Source organism: Bactrocera neohumeralis, chromosome 2 (genome assembly GCF_024586455.1).
Source record: "Bactrocera neohumeralis isolate Rockhampton chromosome 2, APGP_CSIRO_Bneo_wtdbg2-racon-allhic-juicebox.fasta_v2, whole genome shotgun sequence".
Lineage (NCBI taxonomy): Eukaryota > Metazoa > Arthropoda > Insecta > Diptera > Tephritidae > Bactrocera > Bactrocera neohumeralis.
This window is the reverse complement of record NC_065919.1, coordinates 27,748,929-27,772,491: the sequence shown is the minus strand read 5'-3', so window position 1 is coordinate 27,772,491 and position 23,563 is coordinate 27,748,929. Positions and strand designations below refer to the sequence as shown.

At 39.0% G+C, this 23,563-nt stretch overlaps 3 protein-coding genes across 6 annotated transcripts in view; 1 reads left to right on the top strand and 2 right to left on the bottom strand.

Moving 5' to 3' along the window:
• Positions 1-1,442: 1,442 nt before the first annotated feature.
• Positions 1,443-8,642, bottom strand: LOC126760817 (zinc finger protein 354A). The gene is made up of 3 exons (XM_050476743.1): positions 6,222-8,642; positions 2,472-2,669; positions 1,443-2,402 (listed from the first exon to the last, which is right to left on the bottom strand). The coding sequence occupies exons 1-3, from the start codon at positions 7,477-7,479 to the stop codon at positions 1,750-1,752; spliced, it is 2,109 nt and encodes a 702-aa protein (XP_050332700.1). The 5' UTR covers positions 7,480-8,642; the 3' UTR covers positions 1,443-1,749.
• Positions 3,682-6,218, top strand: LOC126760827 (Bardet-Biedl syndrome 5 protein homolog). Of its 2 annotated transcripts, none has more exons than XM_050476751.1 (5): positions 3,682-4,030; positions 4,103-4,251; positions 4,317-4,506; positions 4,573-4,810; positions 5,681-6,218. In XM_050476751.1, exons 1-5 carry the CDS (start codon positions 3,966-3,968, stop codon positions 6,128-6,130), a joined length of 1,092 nt encoding a protein of 363 aa, XP_050332708.1. In that variant the 5' UTR covers positions 3,682-3,965; the 3' UTR covers positions 6,131-6,218. The 2 variants fall into 2 exon arrangements, with proteins under 2 accessions (XP_050332708.1, XP_050332709.1); XM_050476752.1 differs by having other exon boundaries at positions 3,682-4,034.
• A 3,953-nt stretch (positions 8,643-12,595) lies between the features above and the next one.
• LOC126751136 (uncharacterized) overlaps positions 12,596-23,563 on the bottom strand; it is a 44,924-nt gene continuing 33,956 nt past the window's right edge. For all 3 annotated transcript variants that reach the window (XM_050461141.1, XM_050461139.1, XM_050461140.1), the window contains exons 6-12: positions 20,331-23,393; positions 19,354-20,255; positions 18,118-19,281; positions 17,321-18,055; positions 15,863-16,051; positions 15,594-15,795; positions 12,596-15,513 (exon numbers count right to left, since the gene is read on the bottom strand). In XM_050461141.1, coding sequence (XP_050317098.1) covers positions 15,056-15,513; positions 15,594-15,795; positions 15,863-16,051; positions 17,321-18,055; positions 18,118-19,281; positions 19,354-20,255; positions 20,331-23,393 — 6,713 coding nt within the window. In that variant the 3' untranslated portion in view covers positions 12,596-15,055. The remainder of the gene's footprint in view (positions 15,514-15,593; positions 15,796-15,862; positions 16,052-17,320; positions 18,056-18,117; positions 19,282-19,353; positions 20,256-20,330; positions 23,394-23,563) is intronic.

Sequence of the window (23,563 nt, the reverse complement as noted above, 5' to 3'; positions counted from 1 at the left end):
TCGCCGCCGTGTTTGAATACCTCGGCCGGCAATCCATCGGCCCCCGCCGCTTTGTTGTTCTTCAGGCAGGTAATTGCTATTCGAACTTCTTCATGGTCGGGCAATGGAACGTCTGCTCCATCGTCATCGATTGGGGAATCGGGTTCGCCTTCTCCTAGCGTTGTGCATTCACTGCCATTCAGCAGGCTGGAGAAGTGTTCCCTCCATAATTTAAGTATAACCTTTGGGGGTTCTACAAGAGTATGCTCCGGTCTTGAAACCTTCTGTAAGCCGCCGCATTTTTTCATAGAATTTTCGAGCATTACCCCTGTCGGCCAGCTTATCAAGCTTTTCATACTCACGCATTTCGGCCTCTATATATATATGTATATATACTATATATGTGACCTGGTCTACGAAAAGGGGCTTAGGTGTCAAAAAAAGGAGAACAATTAATGAGATAACGAAAACTGACGATTATTTTTAACAGCTTTTCCCAGAAAACTAGTTTTCGGACGTTGGCCCCCTTTTCGTAGACCAGGTCACATATAATGATTTTGATTTTTCTAACAAACCCTATGTCGAACATGTCTTTCAAGGGAATGAGTTATATATAGTGCAACTTCATATGCTTGGATTCCGATCCTCTGATTGTTGTATTTCCCTGGAGGAGATTCTTGCAAGTTGCAACATAATAAAATGTTCGGTTGCACCCGAACTTAACTCTTCCTTACTTCTTTTTGTTTCTTAACTTTCTTCTCACTATTTAGAAACTTTAGAAAAATATGGTAATTTCCGAATTCATTTTTTAGGTTATTTTCTGACCAGAAATTTAATTTTCTGCAAAAAAAAACCTCATTCATTTCCATACATATTTAAAAAATAAGCTACTGTAACGTCAGCAAAACAACAGCGTTGAATTCTTTTAGAGCCGTTTGGGCGTAGTGTCGCAATTAGATCAACATTAGCATCACCCAGTACTGACTAATATCAAAAGATCACCAAGAAAGTCCATTAGCTGTTCGTAAGCAGTTTAGGTGCTTACATTTGTCGAATGAGTTTAAGGCACACTTCATCAATAGGGGTAAAGAACAAACCGTTCATAGAAAGTATGGCTATAATATCATTAAGTTACTTCTCTTCGCAATAAATACAAAGCGTTGGACCAACTTGTAGCAGTCATGGTTGTAGATTTTTGAGCATCCCAAGCAATTCTGATCACAAACACCAAGTAATTTCCTTAATAGAAAAAATGAGGATTCCATGAAACATTCATCCAACTGTCCTAACCTCGACTGAGTTCCAGCGATTATTGTTTATTTTTTATAATTTCATTTATATTAGTTTTGGTCTCTGTCTGTAAAGTGAATAAATAATTATATCGAGGAAGAAAAATAAATATGTTGTCTCCCCCAAAACCAAAAAGCAATAACACGTATGATTTCTTAAAAACAAAGCTCTTATTGTAGGAATATTAACTATTATATTTATAAACAATTATCACTGCACTTTTTACAATGCCAATATAATATTTAATTAAACAATAGCTGATTTTGACTCGGCAAACCTTTAGTGGCGAATCGAATAAACAACTGGTATAAAACAACTGGCAGAATCAAAAAGCGGTATAAATACGAAAAAGTTACTCAACTTTAATGAGGAATAGAAGATAACTTTGTCACCGCTTTTACGAGTTATATACAAATTTTTGGCAAGAGAGCTTAGCGAGCAAAGAAAAACATTTACTGAAGTAAGGCACCATGCACGTTTTCATAGCATATTGTTTCCTCCATCGTCAAGTAGAAATCGTGGAAATATATTATCTGTATTATCACTAACACTGTCCACCATGCCTGTCATTAGCTGTGGCGAATAAAGCCGCATATTTTGTAATTTCTGAGTTGGGGAATTGCAATCATCACTACAGGCCACCGGCGGACCCATAGAAGTGTGTATATTTGTGGACGGTAAATGTTGACAACCGGCAGCCTGATTACCAATACCCATTTTATTACACGATTCATCGATTATATCATCAATAGCTTTAGTAAGTAGTGCCTCATCGTCGTTACCGTTACAATCGCTAGCAGCGTTTATGGCAGTAATTTCGGCACTGGCTGGTGAGTTTTGTGCATCGCCTATGTTCACGCGCGTATTCTCAAGAAATTCTTTAATGAAATTCTCTGATATATCATCGGTTGTATGTTCGAGCGCGTGCTTGTCCATATTATTTCCCGCCTCATTACCAAGTGTGGCATCTTCCACAGCATCATCCGTGGCGCATTGTTGTGGTAGGCATTTGTGTGTTCGTTGTGAGACCTTATAGCGAAAGCTTTTCTGACACACCTCACATTTGTAGGGCATAATGCCTGTATGGATGCGGGTATGCACCAAAAAGGAAACGCGTTGTCGGAAGCATTTACCTGAGGGTAATAATAATTGTGAAAATGATGTCTTATTATTTTTTATAGACTCATATTTACGGAACTTACCACACACTTCACACTTAAAGGGTTTCTCACCACTGTGTATTCGTTCGTGGTTATGTAGAGTTGACAGCTCCTTGAATGCGCGACCACAAGTAGCGCACACATGTGGCTTCTCATTACTGTGATAGAGTAGATGTTTATGATATGACTGTTGGAAAGTAAAGGTTCGCGCACAAATCTCACAAGTATACGGCATCTCACCTGAAAGTAATCCAGGTTTTTAAGATTAAATGGATTGTGTTAGAAAATGGTGAATGTATTTGCACTTTTTCGTATAAAAATCCGAAAAAATTTCAAAAGCGACCACCCATTCTAGTCATATTTTCACTTTTATGATCAAACCTAGCGGAATCTTAAAGTATCAACCATCAAAGTTTTTATCTCGAGAAGATAATATCAGTCATATAACCTATCGTGAGGTTAAGATAACTATGGGCATTAGTGGGACCAACATACATTAATTGTAAAATGTTCATGTTGGATCCCACACAATTTGTCAATCGCTCAAAAAAAGGATCTTGTCGATTGGTCGAGAGAAATTTTAACAAATTACGATAGCGGTGCTTCGACACACGGCTATTACTTCGTGACAGGTGATGAATCGTGGATTTACGCGTTTTAACCTGAAAGTATGCCGAATCCAACAAAACTTCTTCACGTACGAAGCACTTCCAAGTAAATTGTTGCCTGTTTTTGGGTTTGGCGCAACCATACCACTGGAACAACACAGAATAGTAAATTCTGAGTGGTATACAACCATTTGTTTGCCAGATGTCTTGTTTTGGAGATACCTCAATCAGAGTGAGGTGATTCGACAATTCGCCAAACGCTTGCAAAAGTGTATAGATTTTAATTGAGAAACAATACAACAATTTTCGATTATTAAAATTTGAGTTTGTTATCGAATCCTGATATTTAAACGGCAACTTAAGTATATCGTCACCTGAAATGCAAATTAACGTAACAACATTTTCGGAAATTTACAGTGGCATGAATGAAACACGAAATAAAATGGAACCTGAGTGAAAAAAAAAATTTAATATTGGTTAAAATTGGTTTATATCTGATCGCAGAACCTGAAAATGTTGGACATATGTAATATTATGTATGTAAGTTGAAGTTGTGGATCGTAGTCAATAAGACGCTCAATTTCGAATTTGTTGATGATACGTTATTTTGCATTTCAGGTGACGATATGTACTTTAGTTTGTGTGGAGCTCTGATTTTTTCACCGTTGAAGTCGGCGCTCTACACTTAGCTTAATCCAGTCCTTAGCATTTGAAAGAGTTCAAAGAGGATTCTGGATTATTTTGAAAAAAAGTGTTCCTGCACATAGAGTTGGTCTTAACCGATTTTTTTATGCATAAAACAACAATTTTCATTTATGTACTCAGGCTTGTGCAAGCCAGGTAACCTAGTAACGCTATTTCTACACTTGAACATGAAGCCAAAACAAATAGAATAAAATGAGTTGAGGAAAGTAATTCAAGCGATATAATGGACCCGTTAACAGAAAATTTACTCTGGGAGGATAAAGAAATTAGATTTGACACACCAAATGTGTGAGTATGCAGTTAATAATTACTTTAATGGTTATATTGACATTAAAATAATGTCAATTAAATTCAATTTAGACAAAAGCATCTGCGTAAAGGTGAAAAGGTTTTGGACACTATTTATCATATTGAGGACACCAAAGGCAATCCCAGCGACACTGGACGCCTTTTAGCCACGAATCTACGTCTTGTTTGGCATTCCTTATCACATAAAAAATATAATTTGTGTAAGCCTATCCTTCAGCATTATTCATTCAGTTCCAATCGATTTTTCACCACGTTCTACATTTAGCTATCGGCTATGGTCGATTTGTCAACACTAATACGCGCTCGGTGGTGTCGAAAGCTGGTGCGCCAACGCAAGCCCTCTACATATTGGCAACCGGAAGTAATACACGGTTTGAGTTCCTATTCACCGATATCTCTGGTGATACGGCACGCAGGGATGCACCCATTTTTCAAAGCATTTTCGAAATCTATCAGTATGTAGATGTGTAATTATATATTTTTTTATATAATATAGCCCATTCGATATACCCTCTCTTCAGATTATATCAACGCACATACTTGTATAGAGACCTTAAACTACGTGGCGCAATTATATTATCGGGCCAATTGATAATCATGCCGGATGAGTTGGTCTACAACAACATCAACGGCGTATGGAATTTGTCCAGCGATCAAGGCAATTTGGGCTCATTTGTACTTACCAATATTCGTTTGGTGTGGTTTGCTGATGCGAATCATACCTTCAATATTAGTTTGCCCTATTTACAAATATCAAACGTAAGTGCGTAATTGACAATGTCCAGTTGAAAGCCAGAAATAGACTCGATACAGTATTTAAAATAATGTAGAAGGAATATGATCTGGCTGGTCCTGTTTATAGAGGTCTAAGTTTATAGAGACTAAATAACTAAGCACCATATTTGATAAGACATTTATTATTAAATACACAGGAATAACATTTGTTTGAATATTTGGTCTACTGGGTCAAAGTTACTAAGGCCTCCGAATGTTAATTATGATGTGTAGTGAACAGTGAGAACCTTCAAAACAAAAGACAACATAGGAACTTGCGTTTCCAGAACCACTATTTAACGCAAATTTGAAGATCTCTAATCGTATTCGTTTGATCTTTCAAAATTAATCAACTATTTTCCATGGCTTTCTAACAAAGTATTATTATTTAGCTCTAGGTACAAGGAGAAGTTATATTGCGAAAAATTGCTTCATCCTGACCGATAGCATAAGAGTTTTCTTTGTAGAGCATGTAGAGAAAGAAAGGCGAATGAATGAAAATGATTTATTTCTTTACTAGTCCGTGAAATACAGAGTTATGAATACGATACTAAAATGACTAGGAGATATCGAATCGTGAAAATACACCTGGAAGATAGAAGTTGAAGTTAATGATATGGAACTCATTACATTAAATTTTAAGACACCAAAAGTCTACTATTCTATAAAAAAATACTAGGACGCAACAAAAAAAAATTGAAGGATTTCGCGTTTCTCATAAAATATCACAGCATCGTCAATTGGCCCTATTTTGTATCATGATGCAATCTTGGGAGTTTTTATAGGAATATATCACATGCCTTCTCACTAAAACTATGTTACTACATTGAAATTTAATTGATACGTGTTTTTCAGATACGCATACGGGAATCAAAATATGGACCGGCGCTTGTGATACAAACTGCAGAAACTGGTGGAGGCTATGTTCTCGGTTTTCGCATAGATCCCGTTGAGCGCCTAAATGAAATCTACAAGGAACTCATTTCATTACATACTATTTATACGGAGAATCCGAATTTCGGAGTGCGTTATGACTCTATGGATGCCAAAAAACGTTTGGAGAAAATGAAAGAAGCAGAGGAGTTCAAGACCGAAGAGTTTCAAGAGATCGACGAACGTCAAGAACGTGAAGTCAACACAAAACTTAACACCTATTTGGCAGAGGGTATGGCGGTGGCCGGCGCTGAAGCACCAATACGGGAACCAGTATATTGTAAGGAGTTGGGCTTTGCAATGGAACGCATTCGGGATGGGTATAAATTGCAGGATTTATGGGATGTGTTGCCGAGAGTAGAAGGAGAATAATATGCGAATAAGTAGTGTTGCGATTTCACTTAAAATTGATAAAAAAAATACATATATACAAATTATAATAGTATTTTATTGAACCACTCACCCGTGTGCAGACGTTTGTGCTTTTTCAGAAAATATTTTGTGGTAAAGGTTTTGGCGCACTCGTTACACTTCCACAATTTATTGTTTTCTGTTGTGTTTTTACTCTGCTGCTCCATTAGCTCCTTGCCACCATTTATCAATACATTGGATAAGCTTTTGGCGCCGGCAACTGTGGATGCCTTCTCGGTACCGGGCACTGTCGTGGAGTTTGTGTTGATTAGCAAGAGTACATTTGAATTTAAAGCCGTGCCGTCCACAGCTTGCAGTAATTCACCGTTATTATTCAAATTTAACAAGTTCCCAGACGCACTCGCCGCAACCGTTGGCGCCGGCAATAAAGTTAAGGTACCGAATGTGAAGCCGCTAGGCACCTGCGCCGTTGATTGTGGCGCATTCGCGGCGAACGTTATTTGGTGTTGAGTTGCTGTGGACTGCATTAATTGCGTGCCGTTATTTTCAACTTTCAGCTGGGTGGGTTGCGCTAGGTTGGTGGAACTCTTGTTGGTAGTGGCTCCAAGCTTCGTCTCCTTATGACGTATCCGATCGCAGATGCTCAATTTAGGACTATTGCCGGTATAAGGTAGACACATTAGATGGACTACTTTGAGGTGTACGCGCAGCGAACCCTTCATTTTGAAAGTCTTCGAACAAAGATGACATTTGAAATCGGGTTCTGTGGAGCAGGCGGTGTTCGTTGTAAGTTCACCGCTGTTGTTGTTGATATTCTGATGTACCAGACGAAAATGCATGTCGCGCAGCTCCTCATCACGAAATGTAAACTCACAAATATCACAAGTAGAAAGCTTAGCTGCTGGTGCATTAGCAATAATGCTGCTCGTACTATCAGCGACTTGCGTACAAAATGAAGTGTTGTTATCGATTTGCGCCATCTTCGTTGAATCCTCGACGAGCTGTCGTGTCTTCTTTGTTTTCTTTTCCTTGCTGACACGTTTTATTGGCGCTACTGTGGAAATGCTTGTCTCTTCTGCTTCTAATTTATTATCGACCTTTTTCTCTGATTGTTCTGTTCGTTTGCTGCCTTCTGTGACGACGGTCCCTTTTGACGTTTCGGTCATCATGACAGTGGTATGACTGAATAGGTGTATGGTCAACTTGTCCAAACCCAAAAACAGCTCATGACAAATAGGGCAGGCCAACGGTCCATTTGCGGCCTTAATTAAACTGACACGTAAGGCGTCGATATTAGGAAAATTCGTCTGCGCACAAAGCGGACACTTCAACGCAGACAATGAACACATTTTCAACAGTGTCACCAGTGTCACGAAGCGTATAGAATGTTCCCACTTTTCCACACACGATTAGACACAGATCAGGGAGGACTGACACCTTTGAATTGGTTACCAAAACATACTACACGTCCACCATGAACTTGGTTAATTTCTAATTAATTTACTGCTATTACCTCTCGAACAAAAAGTTTCTGTAAATTTTGTCGTTATAAATTTAACACAACCGCAGCGTGCAACTACCCCGTGTACGTATGAGCTTCTTTTTGAGTATACGATCCAACGAAATAGACGCATATTTGATTTTTCTAAAAATAAATGAAAATTCTGTATTAAAAATGAAAAACGAAATATGTATTTCGCTCTTTCGGCCTACAAATGTTCAGTTAGCCATTCACCCGACGTTCCGACGATCCTACCGCAGCTGTTGCTACCATTGTTTTCGTCGTTTTCGTTGCTGCCGATCGTCCTCATCTTTGGCTATTTTCACACACCGCACTCTCACACTTTGCTTTGTAAATGTATGTGGATCTTGCATTTCCCGAGCAACTTTATTCATTGTTTCCAAATTCTGTAAGACCATGCTCGTATTGTTTTGAAGTGCTCTATGTTGCGTTTAGTTTTGACCTCATTCTCAATATTTAGCCACTATTTCTTTTCCCATACAATTTGTAAACAATTCGGTAAATACACTTTCAGATTCATGTCGATTAACTATGCACACTTAGTTCCTATCATATAAAAGAACGAGCAATAGCTTAGTAGTTTTGCATACAATATTTCGCGAACACCACTGGGAAGAGTCTTCTTGATTATCAACTAATTAATGCAATCGTATTGTGCTAAAGAATTAAGATGATAGTCAATAAACTAATCAGATTATGTTACTTCTAGACCCCCAATGGACTATTTGATATATGAAAAGTTTTCCGGTGTTAATCAAACAAAAGAGCTTTTTAGATGGTTAGCTGCAACCCATCCTTATCATGGTTTACTACATAACTCAACTCGGCTTCAGTTGAAATTTTGCGGTTCGATATTATCCATAACCACTCAATCTATGAAAAATTGAGAGAAACTCTAAAGAAGCAGATGTCATAGAGCATTCCCGTCCAACATAATTTTGTGAAGGGCCAGGTTTAGCATTTTCATAACCGTAGCGGGCCAAAAAAAAATAAAATGACCTTCAGTTTTGGTATATTTATTTATTTATAATAAGCAACATCACATAAATCTTAATATATTATTATTAATGTAACTATGGCCTTAGCATATAAAGATATTCTTATTCTTAAAATCTAATTAATGAGATGTCTGAAATTTTTTCTGTTTGCACAGCGCATCTATGTGAGCTGGAGTTTTAGAAGTGGCTATGCGCAAAATGCCTTTAAGATGGCTATCTAATAAAGATGATCTGGTTTTTGATTTGTTAAATTTCATGCGAGAAAACAGCTGCTCGCAAACATATGTACTACCAAATAAAGAAATATGTTGAATAGCCAGCTTAGTAAGGTTTGGGTATTGACTGGGTGTAATATACTTTTTGTAAAATTCAATTAAGTTTGGAAGACAATTATTATATGCTGTTTTTAGATGAGAGCTGCTTTGCAATTCTATTAACTCCAGCTGTAAACTCTGCGCAGCGCCTTCAATTTCAACATCAAATGGATTTTGAAACACTTTCATGCAGGGAGTTTGTGATTTGAAGTCTGCGAATCTGTCGTCAAACTCGTTCCTTAATCTTTGTAACATCAACACGTACTTGTCAAAATCCAAGGTATCTTGCTTTCTTGTAGATAAGGTCTCCCAATGAATCAACTGCTTTTGTTCCAGCTGCTTTTCCAACAATAAAAGCTTTTTTGTGAAAGCTAGAACGTGTTCGTATAACTGTGTGCATAGTTGGTCTTTCCCTTGTAGTTTTAAGTTAAGATCAGAAAGATATTTAGTTATATCAACCAGGAAAGCCAGATCAGCCAACCACTCCTCATCAGTAAGGAAAGTAATTTCTTGGTCTTTGTTGCCAAGAAAAATCTTTAAGTCGTCCAGCAGAGAATAGAATCGTTTTAGTGTGGCTGCTCTGCTGAGCCAGCGAACGCGACTGAAGTATACAATGTCTTCGTGATCTGAACCGACATCAGCCAGAAAAGCCTGGAACTGTCTGTGGTTAAGCCCTCTTGCGCGTATAAAATTAACTGTCTGCACTACTTTATCCATCATGTGTTTCAGGCCTATACAACTGGGATGCCCAAAGACTATAAGAGATGGCGGGCCGGATGAAGGGCCTATGCGGGCCGGATGGTGGCCCGGGGGCCGTATGTTGGACAGGCCTGTCATAGAGGATTCTTACAGTTGTATAAGAAACTTAAGGAGTTACAAGGGTTTCCTCGGGTAAAAAACAGATTTTTTTTAAGTAAAATTTAAGTTAAAATTTCGCGACATTTTTTTTTCAAATAGTTATAATCAAAAAAAAATTTCTTCGCCAAGTCTTTAAGAATTATACCACAAAACCTGTGTAAAATTGTGTGAAGATTGGTTGGTGCCTCGAGCGCACAAGTTCTCAAGGCTGTATCACTGAAACTAGTACTCGGAAAATTTAAAACAATATTCTAGAGGTGTTGAAGAATTTAATAAGACAATAAAAAATCTATTTTTTGAAACCCGTAAACCCACGTAACCCCTTAACTCAATTTTTTACAAAACAAAACAATGAATAAACAAGCACTTAAATCTCTTTAAAATTCCGGCCTCGAAGTGTGAGAAAGTTGTTATACTTTAGTTGAAATAAGATGCTGCATAATATTATGGGAACAGCTCTTCAGTTGAAACAACTCACAACAAACTAATTCGATCAGAATATACTGTAGAAGAGATCGGAAACCAAATAGGTTTACGAAAATATTTAAATATCTAGAATTCAGGAAAATCTCTGTCTATGGTATTAAACGTTGATTAAACCAGACTTCATTATCCAACAATTTATGGTATCTGAGACGAAGATAAATAGACATCAGATATTTCGAAATAGATGAATAATGACTGTATGGTATGTGCACCAAAAACTTAAGACCCTTTTTATGAAAATATGGCTTTATTCTTCAGTATCATCTCTAACTAAAGCGATGTATTTGTTGTAACGGTCCTCCAAAATTTATTGCTTACAAAGCCATAGCTGTGGATCAGCGGTGTTTTTGCCATCAAGAAGCAATCTTTCATCAAAATACAAGATTAATGTTTCCATTGTAAACGAAAATTCCAGAAATAACGTCAGCGGCGGATTAACAGTAGACTAAGTGGCTGTAACCTACCGAATTAAAAAAATAATTAATACACACACACAGGCGCGGATCCACGGGGGGGAAACTACGGAGAATGAAAAAAATTTGAAAGTTATACATTATTTCTATCATAAGTGATACTCCGCGAAGAAAAAGACTTTGGGTTGCAAGTGCAAAATTATACAACATTGGTCTACAGTGTTTTTGTTGTTGCTACTTTGGACTGCCTACTCAGCCTTTGAGAAGTAAAGTCCTCTCTCGACGAACAAAAACCAAACTCTATAACTCACTCATAATTCCCGTCCTGCTATATGGTGCAGTGGCTTGGATGATGACAACAACTGATGAGTCGACGGTGCAAGTTTTCGAGAAATCGCGTTCCACGGCCACGGCGAATATCGCATTCAATGGAACGATGAGTATTAGTTATACAACGATATTGACATAGTTCAGCGAATCAAGATACAGCGGCTGCGCTGGCTAGGTCGTGTCGTACGTATGGACGAAAACACTCCTACAAGCTCTGAAAGTATTCGACGTAATACCAGCCGGGGGGAGCCGAGGTGGAGAAAGACCAGGTGGAGAAGGACCAGGGTGAGCAGAGGTAGAGAGAGACCAGGTGGAGAAGAACCTGGCTTCGTTTGACATTTCCAATTGACGCCACGGTGCGAAGAGAAGAAACGACTGGCGCACTGTTCTTAACTCGGCTATAATCGCGTCAGCGATGTCTACGCCAGTAAAGAAAAAGAATATAAGATCTATTTTGGATGTATGTATTTGGTCTCATAATTCATGAAACTATTAATGTTTTTGCAAGATTTGCTCTCATTTGTTTTAAAAACCTTGTTTTCATTTAACCTTATAAAAATCAGAAAATGAAAGAGCACATTTATTTATTATGTCAGTTTTGTTCAAGGAAATAAAGATAAAAAGTTAAAATCATATTTCAATAAATCTCCTTTAATGATCTTTTTTTTTAATTTTCCAGTTGACAATCTTTTTTTAAGGTCCAGCAGTCACCTGTCATCATGTGACGATCCCATCAATCAAAATCATTCCGAAAATTTAACCAGATGATTGCGGAAATAGTCGTATAACTTAATACCCATTTCAGAATTTCCTCATAATATGACGATTTACAGTTAACTATGAAATCTTCGACTATCAACACATTAGCTTACCAAGCTTAAATTTCCGAAACAGTCATAACCTTGATAAAATCTGTATCTTTCATTTATTGAGGACAATCAAATATTTCACATTTCAGCTTTCACACTAAGCTTCGGAACAGCTGTGATCAAAACAATATTCTTCCTCACCCATCGCTTTGAAAAATTGCTTTTCATTACCAAACTTGATCACGTATAAAATCGCTGAGTTCATTTTGAGAGAATAACTTTTGCGTAAATGTTTTACCGTCCCACTCGCTTCCACGGGTAAAATGTACCGAGTTCCGGGGATTTGGCGTCATCGCTGCTTATATGTGTGTGCATGCGAATTATTTTTGTGTCCTTGCGAATTGCGAAATCTACATTTTCATTGAGTAAAACTGAACATTCCTAAACTGAAAGTGTAGATGTCTTCACGTCTAATGTGTATTATTGAAAATTTAAAATCATTCATATGTTTTGCATATTTTCGGAAAGGAGGCTGAGAGTTGGGATAACCTGATATTTGTATGCGCGAAAAACCCTAAGCTTGATCAAAATATAAAATATGCCATACATATTCAATACTTTTTTGAATAAATTCGTTATCTTGACTTTCGAAAACATTAAAATTTGCTAAATATCCAGAACAAAATTAATTTTTTGTGGAGCTGTGTTAGAATAAATAAAAATAAAACCATAGAATCTTATTGAATTCAATATTGATTATATTTGTTATTGATTTCTGTTTTATGTATTTTTATTCACCGTTTAATACATTTCACTTTTTTTGATTTGTTTAAACTAATTTTTAAATGTTATGTAATAGTTTACGGACTAAATTACGAGTTAATAATATATTTCAAATATTCCATTTATATTTTATGTAGTTATATTAATTATAATGTATATGTATGTATTGAATGTAGTTATGTATATATATCTATATATTTGTATATATAGTTTATGCGTATTTCCATGTTTGAATTTATCGATATTTCACTTATTACATATTAAACTGACAAATAGAAGAGTTATAGTGGAAATACTTTTTATTTTCATTTACTATTTATGCTTGCATTACTTTTTCCAATAAAAGTGTAATTTAATTAGTAAATATTTCATAATAACTAGGCGCGGTACATAAAGGAAAAACGAAAAGGAGCTAACTTTACCGCCTATGACAAAAACAGAACAATAAACACTAATAAATAAAAGAAATGTTTAACAGAAAAAAGTTCAAAAGAAATGTTATAAGGCAACAAAATCATTGAATGAAATATACCAGCGACACATTGCTGAAGCGGCACAGGTGGGAAATTCAAGTGTTAATTAATTTGTGAAATAGTTCATACTAACGAAACTGCGCTATAAAACCCGGCATTATGCTTGTTTAGGTGTGTTTGACTGAGTGCAATTTAAAAGTAAGTTTTCAACACCTCCTCCCTCCCCCCCAATGCTTTTGCACAAATCCATTAGTTCACTTAGCCTAAACTGTTAAATCGCAATGGGTGTACATATCTACTTATGTATGTATATAGATGTATGCAGTTGTAGTACAGCAATGTATATATAACTAAGCTCGACTAAAGTGACACGTTACTAATAAGAGTTCTATGATACAAGGTGATATGCTGACGAAACTGAAAATCTACAAATCTTTAAAGCGTTTGGTCTTGTTGTTGGCGATGTTGTATGCTAAATATGCAGTTATATTGTTAAATGGCTAAGTAAACTAAACTGATGTTTTTTGACCACTAAATACTAGTAAAACTATTTTTGTTGCTGTACGCTTACGACTTACAACGTTTTCAGTTAGTTAAGTTTAAGTGTATTTTAATTCAAGTATACTGGCGGGCGTTACAAAGACTACATAAATGTGTGTGTGTGCTTATTTACTTGTAAGATTTTGGTCTTGCATTCAATAAACATATTAAGTATATTAAATTTTTAGTATTCTGTTAGACTATTTGTAAGCATGTATGTACATGTACGCCGTTAGACGCGACGTCAAAAAATACCTGAATGTTTGCTTAAGAACATATTTTTTTGTATATGTTATCAAAAACGCGCACATAACATAAAAAATTCAGTAGTACTACATGAAAATTAAAACAAAACAAAAAAAAAAGAAATCCTAACCAAAACTTTATAACATAACTACATACATACAATATATTGAAACAAATTTAAAGCACTTCGCTATAATAAGCAACATAAAATAGTAAACTCATTTTCACTTTCAGATTTTTAGAAAATAATATGAATTTAAGAAAACTATTTTTTTAAATTAATATTAGTTTGATTATCTATGAATTTGCTCCTTTTATTTATACGCCACTGCCTACTTCATATTTATATAAGATTGCTAAGAAATCTTGCTGCCACAAATGCCTTCTAACGTTTTACTTAAAAACTGCAACATGAAAAGTTTGCCATCACTGTCTGCGATATTTCCTCAATTCATGATTAGCGAAGTTTGCTATGGTCAGCGCTGGATAGTTAGTAATTCATTGTTGTTATTGTTGTACAGCGGCATCAAATATTACCAAACATTTTTTTCGGAAATACTTTACTTCAATAACTAACATTTGAAAAAATTTATTTGTATGCACACACAACATTTTGAGCGTTTACAGTTTATGCCAAAACAAAACGCCAGCGATATATTACCACCTTATATACTTATAGTTGTATATATCTGGATACATACATATATGTGAGGTGTTTGCACTTGTGCGTTTATTTTGCGTTCATCTCAAACATTTGTCCGGCAATTATTTTTGCAATGTTTTATTATCATTCTATATTTTATTTATTTTTTCTCCGTTAAATTAATTTCATATTTCATATATTGAATTCAGTAATTAAGAATATGTTTTCAATTTCTCTGCGTGTGTATGTGTGGGTGTGTGAGAGCGTGTTTGTTTTCTTTTTTGCATTTGTTGGTTTCTATACATATACATACATATCTGTTGTTGTTGCATTTGAAATTTTTTGATTCACTTGTTAAGTTTAAGACGCTTACTTTCGGTTTCATCAGCAATATTAACTGCGGTTTCAATCATATCACCCATTCAAAGATATTTTAACAAAAATGTGCTTCCTGTTTTTGTAATTGTTTTTTATGCTTTCCATTATCGTTATTGATACATTTATTTGTATTTATGATAAATGGAACGACATACTGCCCTCATTGGCGGCAACTTTGAGTTTCTGCCGCATCACTTCCCGACTTGAGTAATCGGGTAATTTTAAATAGTTCACACATGTCATTACCGATGGCAAATAATCATTTGGATTTTGATTACCGTCAAATGTTTTACGCACAATTGTTAATTGTGGTGATAGTGACTTGAAGCCGCCTGTTGGCAAGCGCGGCGAGCCAGTAACAAATTGTAAAAATAATCGTTGTTCATCACGATTGTACGAAGAGAGTATATCGTATAGATATTGTATGGCTTGTGAGTCCTGTGTAAAACCATGATCGGTACGACAACAGTCTTGTAGCATTTTAGTCTCCCAACGTTGATAGTTGGTAGCACCAGAACCGCAGAAGACATTCTCCAATTCTTCGGGATAAAACATACGTAAACGCTGCGTTGAGAATACCGAGTCGAAACCTTTTCAAACAAAATAAAAAAAAAAACATAAATTCCATGAAGCTTATTTAAATTTTGTTATTTTTAGGCTCGATTTTTACCTTCTCGCAATGCCTCAAATTGTTTCTGCACGCCTTCGACCAAGAACCAATACGTCACCAATGAGATGTACTGATGCAGATTGTGTATTGTTACGGGCGTATCACGTCCACCGCGACACAATTCAATATTGGCATAGCCAGGTAATACAAAGTCTAAGCCCAAATCGGTTATGGGACAACCGTCCAAGTCAAGTGAATCAATCTAAAGGTGGAATAAATTTTAAAATTATGTATTTGTTTTATAATTTGTATAATATTCAAGTGCTTGCCTTGTCAGTCTTTTCCATTGCATCGAGATTGGGATCGGCAAGTATGCGTTCCCGCTCATGTACCACATCTTGAAGTCGAACCAATGTGGCTTGTACCTCGGGCGCAACCCATGCCAACTCGGAGAGCCCAACCGAGTGCTCTTCATTCAATAGCCAACGATAGAATGGTATCGAGAAAGGTAGATCAAGCTGAAGAGGATTTTATAATTATTATATTGTTAAATTACACAAAAATTATTTACATATATTGTATAATATAAAATATTAATTAAAATAAAATATTTTATATAAAAAAATGATTTTAACATATATAGTAAAAATGACGAGTCATGTCGGTCTCTCCGTATATACACGAACTAGCTATTCAGTTTTTCATTCAAACGCATTTTTTTGTTTTCATGCTAAAATATGTCTCAAAATAATATAACTCCATATAATGAACGATCGGAATCAAGTGCTTGGTATTCAGATACAAACTCTTTTTATTTGATAAGATGTGCATATATCCTTTCCAAGTACATATTCCTCGAACAATTGCACCACTTTTCACTATCCTGATAGCCTCAACTGATCGATCAAATTAATTATCATGAATGGTGTTATAGATCAACATGCTGACGAATTCCTTAGGTTTTTGATAAATTGAATTATGCTTTTTTTCATTTCATGCTAAAATATGTTCAAAATAAAACGTTCAACTCAGATGAATTTTCATGAAGGGTTTTCGTGGTTATTATTTTATTTATGCGTTATACACTCAATTTTGATTTTAATAAAAATATCTTAGAAGAGTCGATGCTATCCTTTCCCTGTATCAGCAAAACCATTCACTTAGATACTAAATATGTCCCTCCCTTTTTGTTTTCTTTTTTTCACTATCTTTAAATCAGACCTGATAGGACTTATAAGTAGAAACTACCATCAATCTTGACAATTAAACCAGAACAGCTTAGCTGTTGCTAAATCCCAGAGCAAAACTAAATCTCTTTTGATTGGATTGATTAAATGTCAAAGATAAAACATGTAAACTGACGAGCGTCCTTAGGATAATTTTGGGGTGAAATTGAATATATGCTCCGAGCTAACGAAGGAAAATTGCAATTTCATTTCAAATTGTTCAAAGCAGTTTAAATGAAACGAAAGGTGGATGAGCACACCACATCGCGCAAAAATTTGTAGATTCATTGTCAAAACTTATTATATACTATATATTATATTATGATTAAGCTGATGGCTTAACCGCTATATATAAATTGTAATTGTAATTAAATTACCTTTTCAATTTAAAAAAAAAAAAAAAATATATATATATCATGATTATTAGCTACTGAAAAAAGAAATTTAGTAATAACCGAACAGTTTTGAGAAGTCTTTCGACTACCCTAACCTGACTTTTACATACTATACTAAAGTTAACTTAAACCCAAGTATTTCGGTACATTTTTTTTTTGTTCTTACCATGCGGCTGTCCATTACGGCTTTAGCCATAAACTTTCCAAGGAATTTAAATTTCGCCTTCGATTTGGAAACATGTGGTAACTTCGATGATTTGCCTAATGGCATTGGGAAGAGCCCATGTGGCGCATTCACGTAAGTCACTGATGTGCTGGTCGTTATTGTCACCACATTTGTGTTATTATCACCGATATCGAGTGGTGAACTATCCCCACCGTCAGAAGGTGAAATATTTTGCTGATGTTGTTGTTGTGACTCATCACCACCAATTTGTTGCTCAATAATCATATTCAAAGCATTCTCATTCGACATCGATGCGCTGCCAGCAAGATCCATATTGGGTTGTTGCGGTTGCTGCTGTTGGTGGTGGTGGTGACTACGCGTTGACATTCCCATTCCACTACCACTGCTGCTGTTTCCATGTTGGCCATCAGCACTGCGCTGGTTCCTGCTACTCGAGCGTGTTACAGTGGTTTTGCTTGATGTGGTTGTTGTGCTATTCGCTTGTGTTGCTGTATTTGTTGTCAATGTTACAGCAACGACTTCGTCTTGCTGTACGGTTGAAACTTCGCTCACTTCATCGATATGCACACTGGTGCTAGATTTTACCACATCCATTATGGTAGAAGAATTCTGTTTGTAACTATCACTGCCATTCCACAGACCTAGATCACAACGCTGTAACTCAGCTGACACCAGAGCATAAAATTCCAATGTAGGTCCAAGTCCAGTGCCAACCTATTCCCACAATTGTTGGTGAATTAATGAAATATTACACTGATTTATCGATAGTAACTTACCTCGTTTTCGTATTGTATCTCCAGCAGTGCCTTCGAGTGACCAACATCTTGAATGATGTGCTCCGCTTGTTTTAGTATGTCTTCTCGCGATATGGCACGTTTCCTTCTGTCCAAACGTGGTGCTACACGCTCCGACGACTCAGCAGCATTAAGATCAGGTGTGGTATCCAAGAGTCGTTGCAAAGCACGATCACGATCAAAGCTTGTCGCATAGAACAACAGATGGCGTGTCTCGAAGGGGAAGAGGAACGAACATGCCATGCCAATTTGCGGCAACCATGGCGGTAGATTGCCAGTCATTATAACAAGTGGATCTTGTAATTGCCTATTGGCCTTAGCCGTAATTTTCGGATGCACAAATTCTGATTGCGGGATAATATGTTGCTTGTGGACGCAGCCGTAAAGCTGTTCCCAGTGTCGATTAAGCGCATTGATGACGCGCAGCATACAGAGCGCATCTAGCGAAGCATCTTGCACGGTTACTACATCGGGCGGCAGTGTGCTTGTGAGGAATGCCTTCAGCGCGGACACAGTGGCGGGCGCAATACCCTCATGCCATAATTCGGTTTTCTTGCGCAACAACTTGGACGAAGATTTACTACTCTTTTTCGATGATGTGGACGTGCCCGTCGATGATGTGCCACCTGTAGGTGTATGCAGACCCGAACCAGAAGCGCCGGCAGCGGTCGAAGAGGATGCAGAAGTATGTTTACTAATACTAAGACTACTTGCATTTGCGGTTATACCAACACTACTGGCGTTCGCTTCTTCCTCAACAGGTCGATAGTAAATCGTGTGCTGCTGTACCCAAACACTGGCATTACCCAATGGGGTTTCGGTGTCCGTATCAGTTTCGGATTGATCATTGACCAAGGGTGAAAACTGCTTGACGGCCTGGTAAACAGTCATATTGTAGGGCAAGACGTGATCGCCAATTAAGAATTGTAATTTATGCTTAAATCCACTTTGTGACATCACGACAGCGGCTACATTGTCATCCATATCCTCCTCGGAGTCATCGTCGGAATCGCCGCGTATACCACCATAGCCACGCACAACCAAGTAACGCTCGATCGCTTGTACCATAGCGAGAGGATCAATCTTGACGGTGCCACCTTTCCACTGTCGGAGATTGGTGCATTCGGGGTGACGTTGTAAGTTGCACTATTAATAATCAGATAAAATATTCAAGTTTTTATGTCTGGTGCAACAAAAATTGCGATTGTCAAAACTCACCTTTAGCTGATGTGTATTAAAGAATTTGAGCGCGCTGGTGTTAGAGCGTCCACCCGGCCCGGAGGGAAAGTCGTGCACCTTAACCGGGAATTGTTCTAGCTGCGTGACGCAACCGTTTAATTTCGCCACGAATGCATTGAATGCGACGGCGTCTATGTTTGGCATTTGTCCCACCTTTTTCAACGGTTCTAGTGGTAATCCCGCGAATATATGCATAAACGAACGTAAACGGTTATCGCGGGCCACTATACCATCTTCGCTTGTCATGAAATTTAACATCGCCTTGATTAGACCCGAGTGATTCACTTCAAACGGTGAGATATCACTTTCCAATAAAATCGTTTTGAGTTCAAGAAGCGCATCTAAACAGTCTTGGAAGCTACCATTGAGCTTGAAGATAATAGCAGATAAACGTTGTAGTACGTTCGTGCCACCGCTTATGGCATTCGATGAACTACCACTGCCACCGGCGATACCCTCGGCCTTGGCGTTCTCTTGCTCGGCATAACGTTTCACAAACGTAATGGCTTGTTCACGTACCCATTGACGCGCCTTCTCACGATTGCCGGCGGCAATGAGGTTGGCATTAGATATGCTCTTGCTGATGCTATTCGCAGCATTGCTTGATGCGTGGCTGGCAGAATGAGCAGCGTTGACTGCGCCGCTGCCGGTATTGCTGTTGCCGCTGCCTGCGTGATTCGTACTGGTCGTATCTTTGGTAAATGAACTGTGATGAGATCCTTGGCGTCCCCAACGGGCGGGATTTAACGAAGCGAGGAAAGAGGTCTTCATCGAGCTGCTGCCGCTACTGCTAGTGCCTGCACTACTGGCTGCACCACCGCTGAAACGCGACTTACCACCGCTGGCATTCGGTGTGCTGCGCCCGGTGCTGCTCCCAAGGCCTATAAAATAAAGAACAAATGAAAATATAGATAAATCGTGTGTGCTTTAGGGTTGTTGTTGTAAATATATCTTACTTGTGGCGCGACTTAGCAAATCGTGCATTGATGATGTAGAGGAGCTACCGCCCTCGTCTTGGCGTGACTTTGAGCGACTGCTTGATTGAGATTTCCGTTTCGGTGGGACCTTGCGTTTCAACATATCGGACATTTTGTGTTGCAACGCTGAAGCGGACGAAGAAGACGCAGAGGAGGAGCCTGCACTTGTGGCTGCTACGCCGCTGTTGCTATGATAGTGTGGATCACATACGTTTGTTGAGGGTGCGAACACCACTTGCGGCAAATGCTGCTGAGGAGGCGGATGCGCTATAATTGTTGTTGGGTTGACGCTAAGCGATGCACTAGATGACGAAGGCAGCAATTCAACATGATGTGTGGGTGGTGGTGGTGCATGTGGCTGGAAGTGCGGAGGTGGATGATGAAAATGTCCGTGCACATATTGCCGTGGATCACCAGGCGGCAAAGGAGGAGCCGCACTTGTTGAATAAACAAAGAAATTTGGTGTCTGTGTCAGATGTGCGTGCGAGGGTGGACCTGCCGCTGGCGGCGCAGAGCTGCTGTAGTGATAATGTAATTCGGCAGCCGTGCCAGCGGCACCTATGACCGTCACCGGAGGTGTAATACCAGCATTAGAGTTGATGGTAAGCGCTAGGGAGCCAGCGGATTGCTGACGTGATTGCACACTGCCAGCAGGCATTTGTGGCATTAACAATGAACCAGAGCTGGGTGGCATGGCCAGCGTCACCTTTTGACCATTACCAGACGCACCCGAAGCGTTGGCAGTTAAGGCATTCATTGCATGTGAAAAGCTCTTGACTGTATACTGATGGTGATGCGCTTGATTGGCACCCGGTTTCGACGTATTAGGTGTTGAAGTGCCAGCTGTGGTTGATCCACCTGCCGACGCTGCATTGTCCATAAAGAACGGATTCACTTGCAAACCGGAAGCAGATGGAGGCGCACTCTGTGAACCACTTGCTCCGGGTAATGACTTCGGTGAAGGATTGGCACAAATCGGATTGTTGGGATCGGTGAGCTGAGTGATCTGATATATGACACCTTCGCGACGGAAATGTGTGCCGAACACGTCTGGCAGTTTTTGCATTAGTATCTCGGCCATTTGTAGTGCGCCGACTACAATGCGCAAATCGTTACTACCCATCATCCCAGCTATGTGACTGGAGACCAGCTGGTTTTTAAGCACATCCCGCAACAGTTCGGGTGTAGCGTAGTAGACCATTCGCAACAGTGCACGCAAACATTTGTAGCGCACATTTGGTCCGGCAGACGAACTATAAACTTCGTAAAGTACATTAAACAAGTTCTTAATGAATTCCGCAGCCAAACCGCGTTCCTCCTTCAGACAAGCAATTCGTGCATCTACCGAAGCGCGACGACGTTGCTGTGAGCTGCTAGTGGCAGGCGTATTCGGTGCAGTGCTAGGTGTACTGGATTGAGCCGATGTATTTGTCGCTGTATTTGAAACTGTACTAGTTAATGCTGTAATTGCTGTGGCCACCGCAGATGCAGACAAATCCTGACCAGTTGTTACTGATGACACAGCTGCCGTCGGAGGTGGTAACGGTGGCACATAGTTTGGATTTATTTTTCGCTGCACTGGTCGCGTAGTGCCAGTGTCCTCGTTTATCTGCTGCATGGAGTGAAAGTCGACGGTGTATGTGCGACCCAATGTGCTTAAGCTGAACTCGTCATCTGAATTCAGATGTGCCGCCTCAATCATGCGCGAATCTATCGTTGAATAGTTATGCCAAGTGCCGCGATCGTCGCGCCACTGCCATTGAACTTGATCCTGAGTGTTAAGTGTGGGCCGATCTAGCAGTGCGTCCACCGTGAATATGCCATCTGTCGGCAAACGTGGCATTAGTTCACCAATTAAACATGTGATTTCGTACAGCTCAGACGGAGAGCGTGTAATAAGCTCTACATGCGATGCGGTCGATGTGTTCGGTTCTGCATTACCGGTTAGCAAGTAAAGCAGAGTTGATGCAATGTCATTCTTCAACAATGAAATGGCTAGGTCTGGGCAGTTGCCGCACATTAGACTCAACATGCGTACGACGGATGTAAAAGTGCCGCTATTAAGTATGGTCGGTGTAACAACCAATAATTGCTGACAGTTTTTAAGTAATTCTTTGCTAGCGATCTCTTGCAAACGTTTCGGGTCATGCTGGAAGCTCTCTACCAATCGGCAAAATGCCGAGCAAACGCTTTCCACACATTTTTTGTCCTGTTGCGACAGTAAACGAGCCAAAAGCGGCAAACTTTCGGCCACGAAATGAAACTCTTCCGGATGCAGATTTAAACAACAGTTTGCAGTGATGGCAAGCGCCGCTCGCTGAGCATTGATTGAGAAGAAATCGAGGAAAGTCAAACACGCCGATACGCCATTAGCTTGCAGTATGGCTTTGTTGTGGCGGCGCGACAATATTTCGAGCGCAGTTAAACTCTGCTCAGCTACGTCCATGCATTGAATAGCTTGCAACTTTTCTAGAAATACCGGCACCGCTTCCACGACAGTGCCCGAAGACCGGGGCAGCGCTTCCAACATATAGGCGAGTGCACGACAAGCATTATTCATTATATCGAAATTATTTTCCATACGCAGTAGCGTAATCAGTGCCGGCACCACCTGTTTGATTGGGAAACCAGCTAAAGTGTCCTCATTGCCCATCACTAGCATTTGGCACATTTCGATAGCCGCTTGAAGCTGTTGACTCTCATCGTGCGATTGTAAGCCTTGTAGTAATTGCTGTGCCTTCGATGAGCTGCTATTACCGATGGTGCGATGCAGAATGTGTGTCATACGTGGTCCCAGTGCGCCAAAGAGGTGCGGCGGTAAGCCGCGCGCTTCCAGTAACGCCTGCAGACGCCCCACTTCGCTGTCATCGCTCTCCGAGTCGGCGTGCGAGGTGGCGGCAGTAGTGGCGCCCGCTCCAGTATTCGTGGCCGTCGCGGTGGCGGAAGCGGTGCCCACACCGGCACCCGTACCAGCTCCCGCACTTGCGTTATTCGCTAAATTTGAATTGGCGGCGCCCAAGGCGGTGGAAACGCTGAGGTTAGCTGCAAGTAAAATATAAATACATTCCTCAATACAATTGTAATAATCCATTATTATTTATAACAACTTTTGAATCCAAAATATAATAGTGTACTGAAATAAAAATTATAAATTGAAATAAAAATAAAATCAATTGTAAATATACAGTGCTGTCACCACTTAGCAGGGCTGT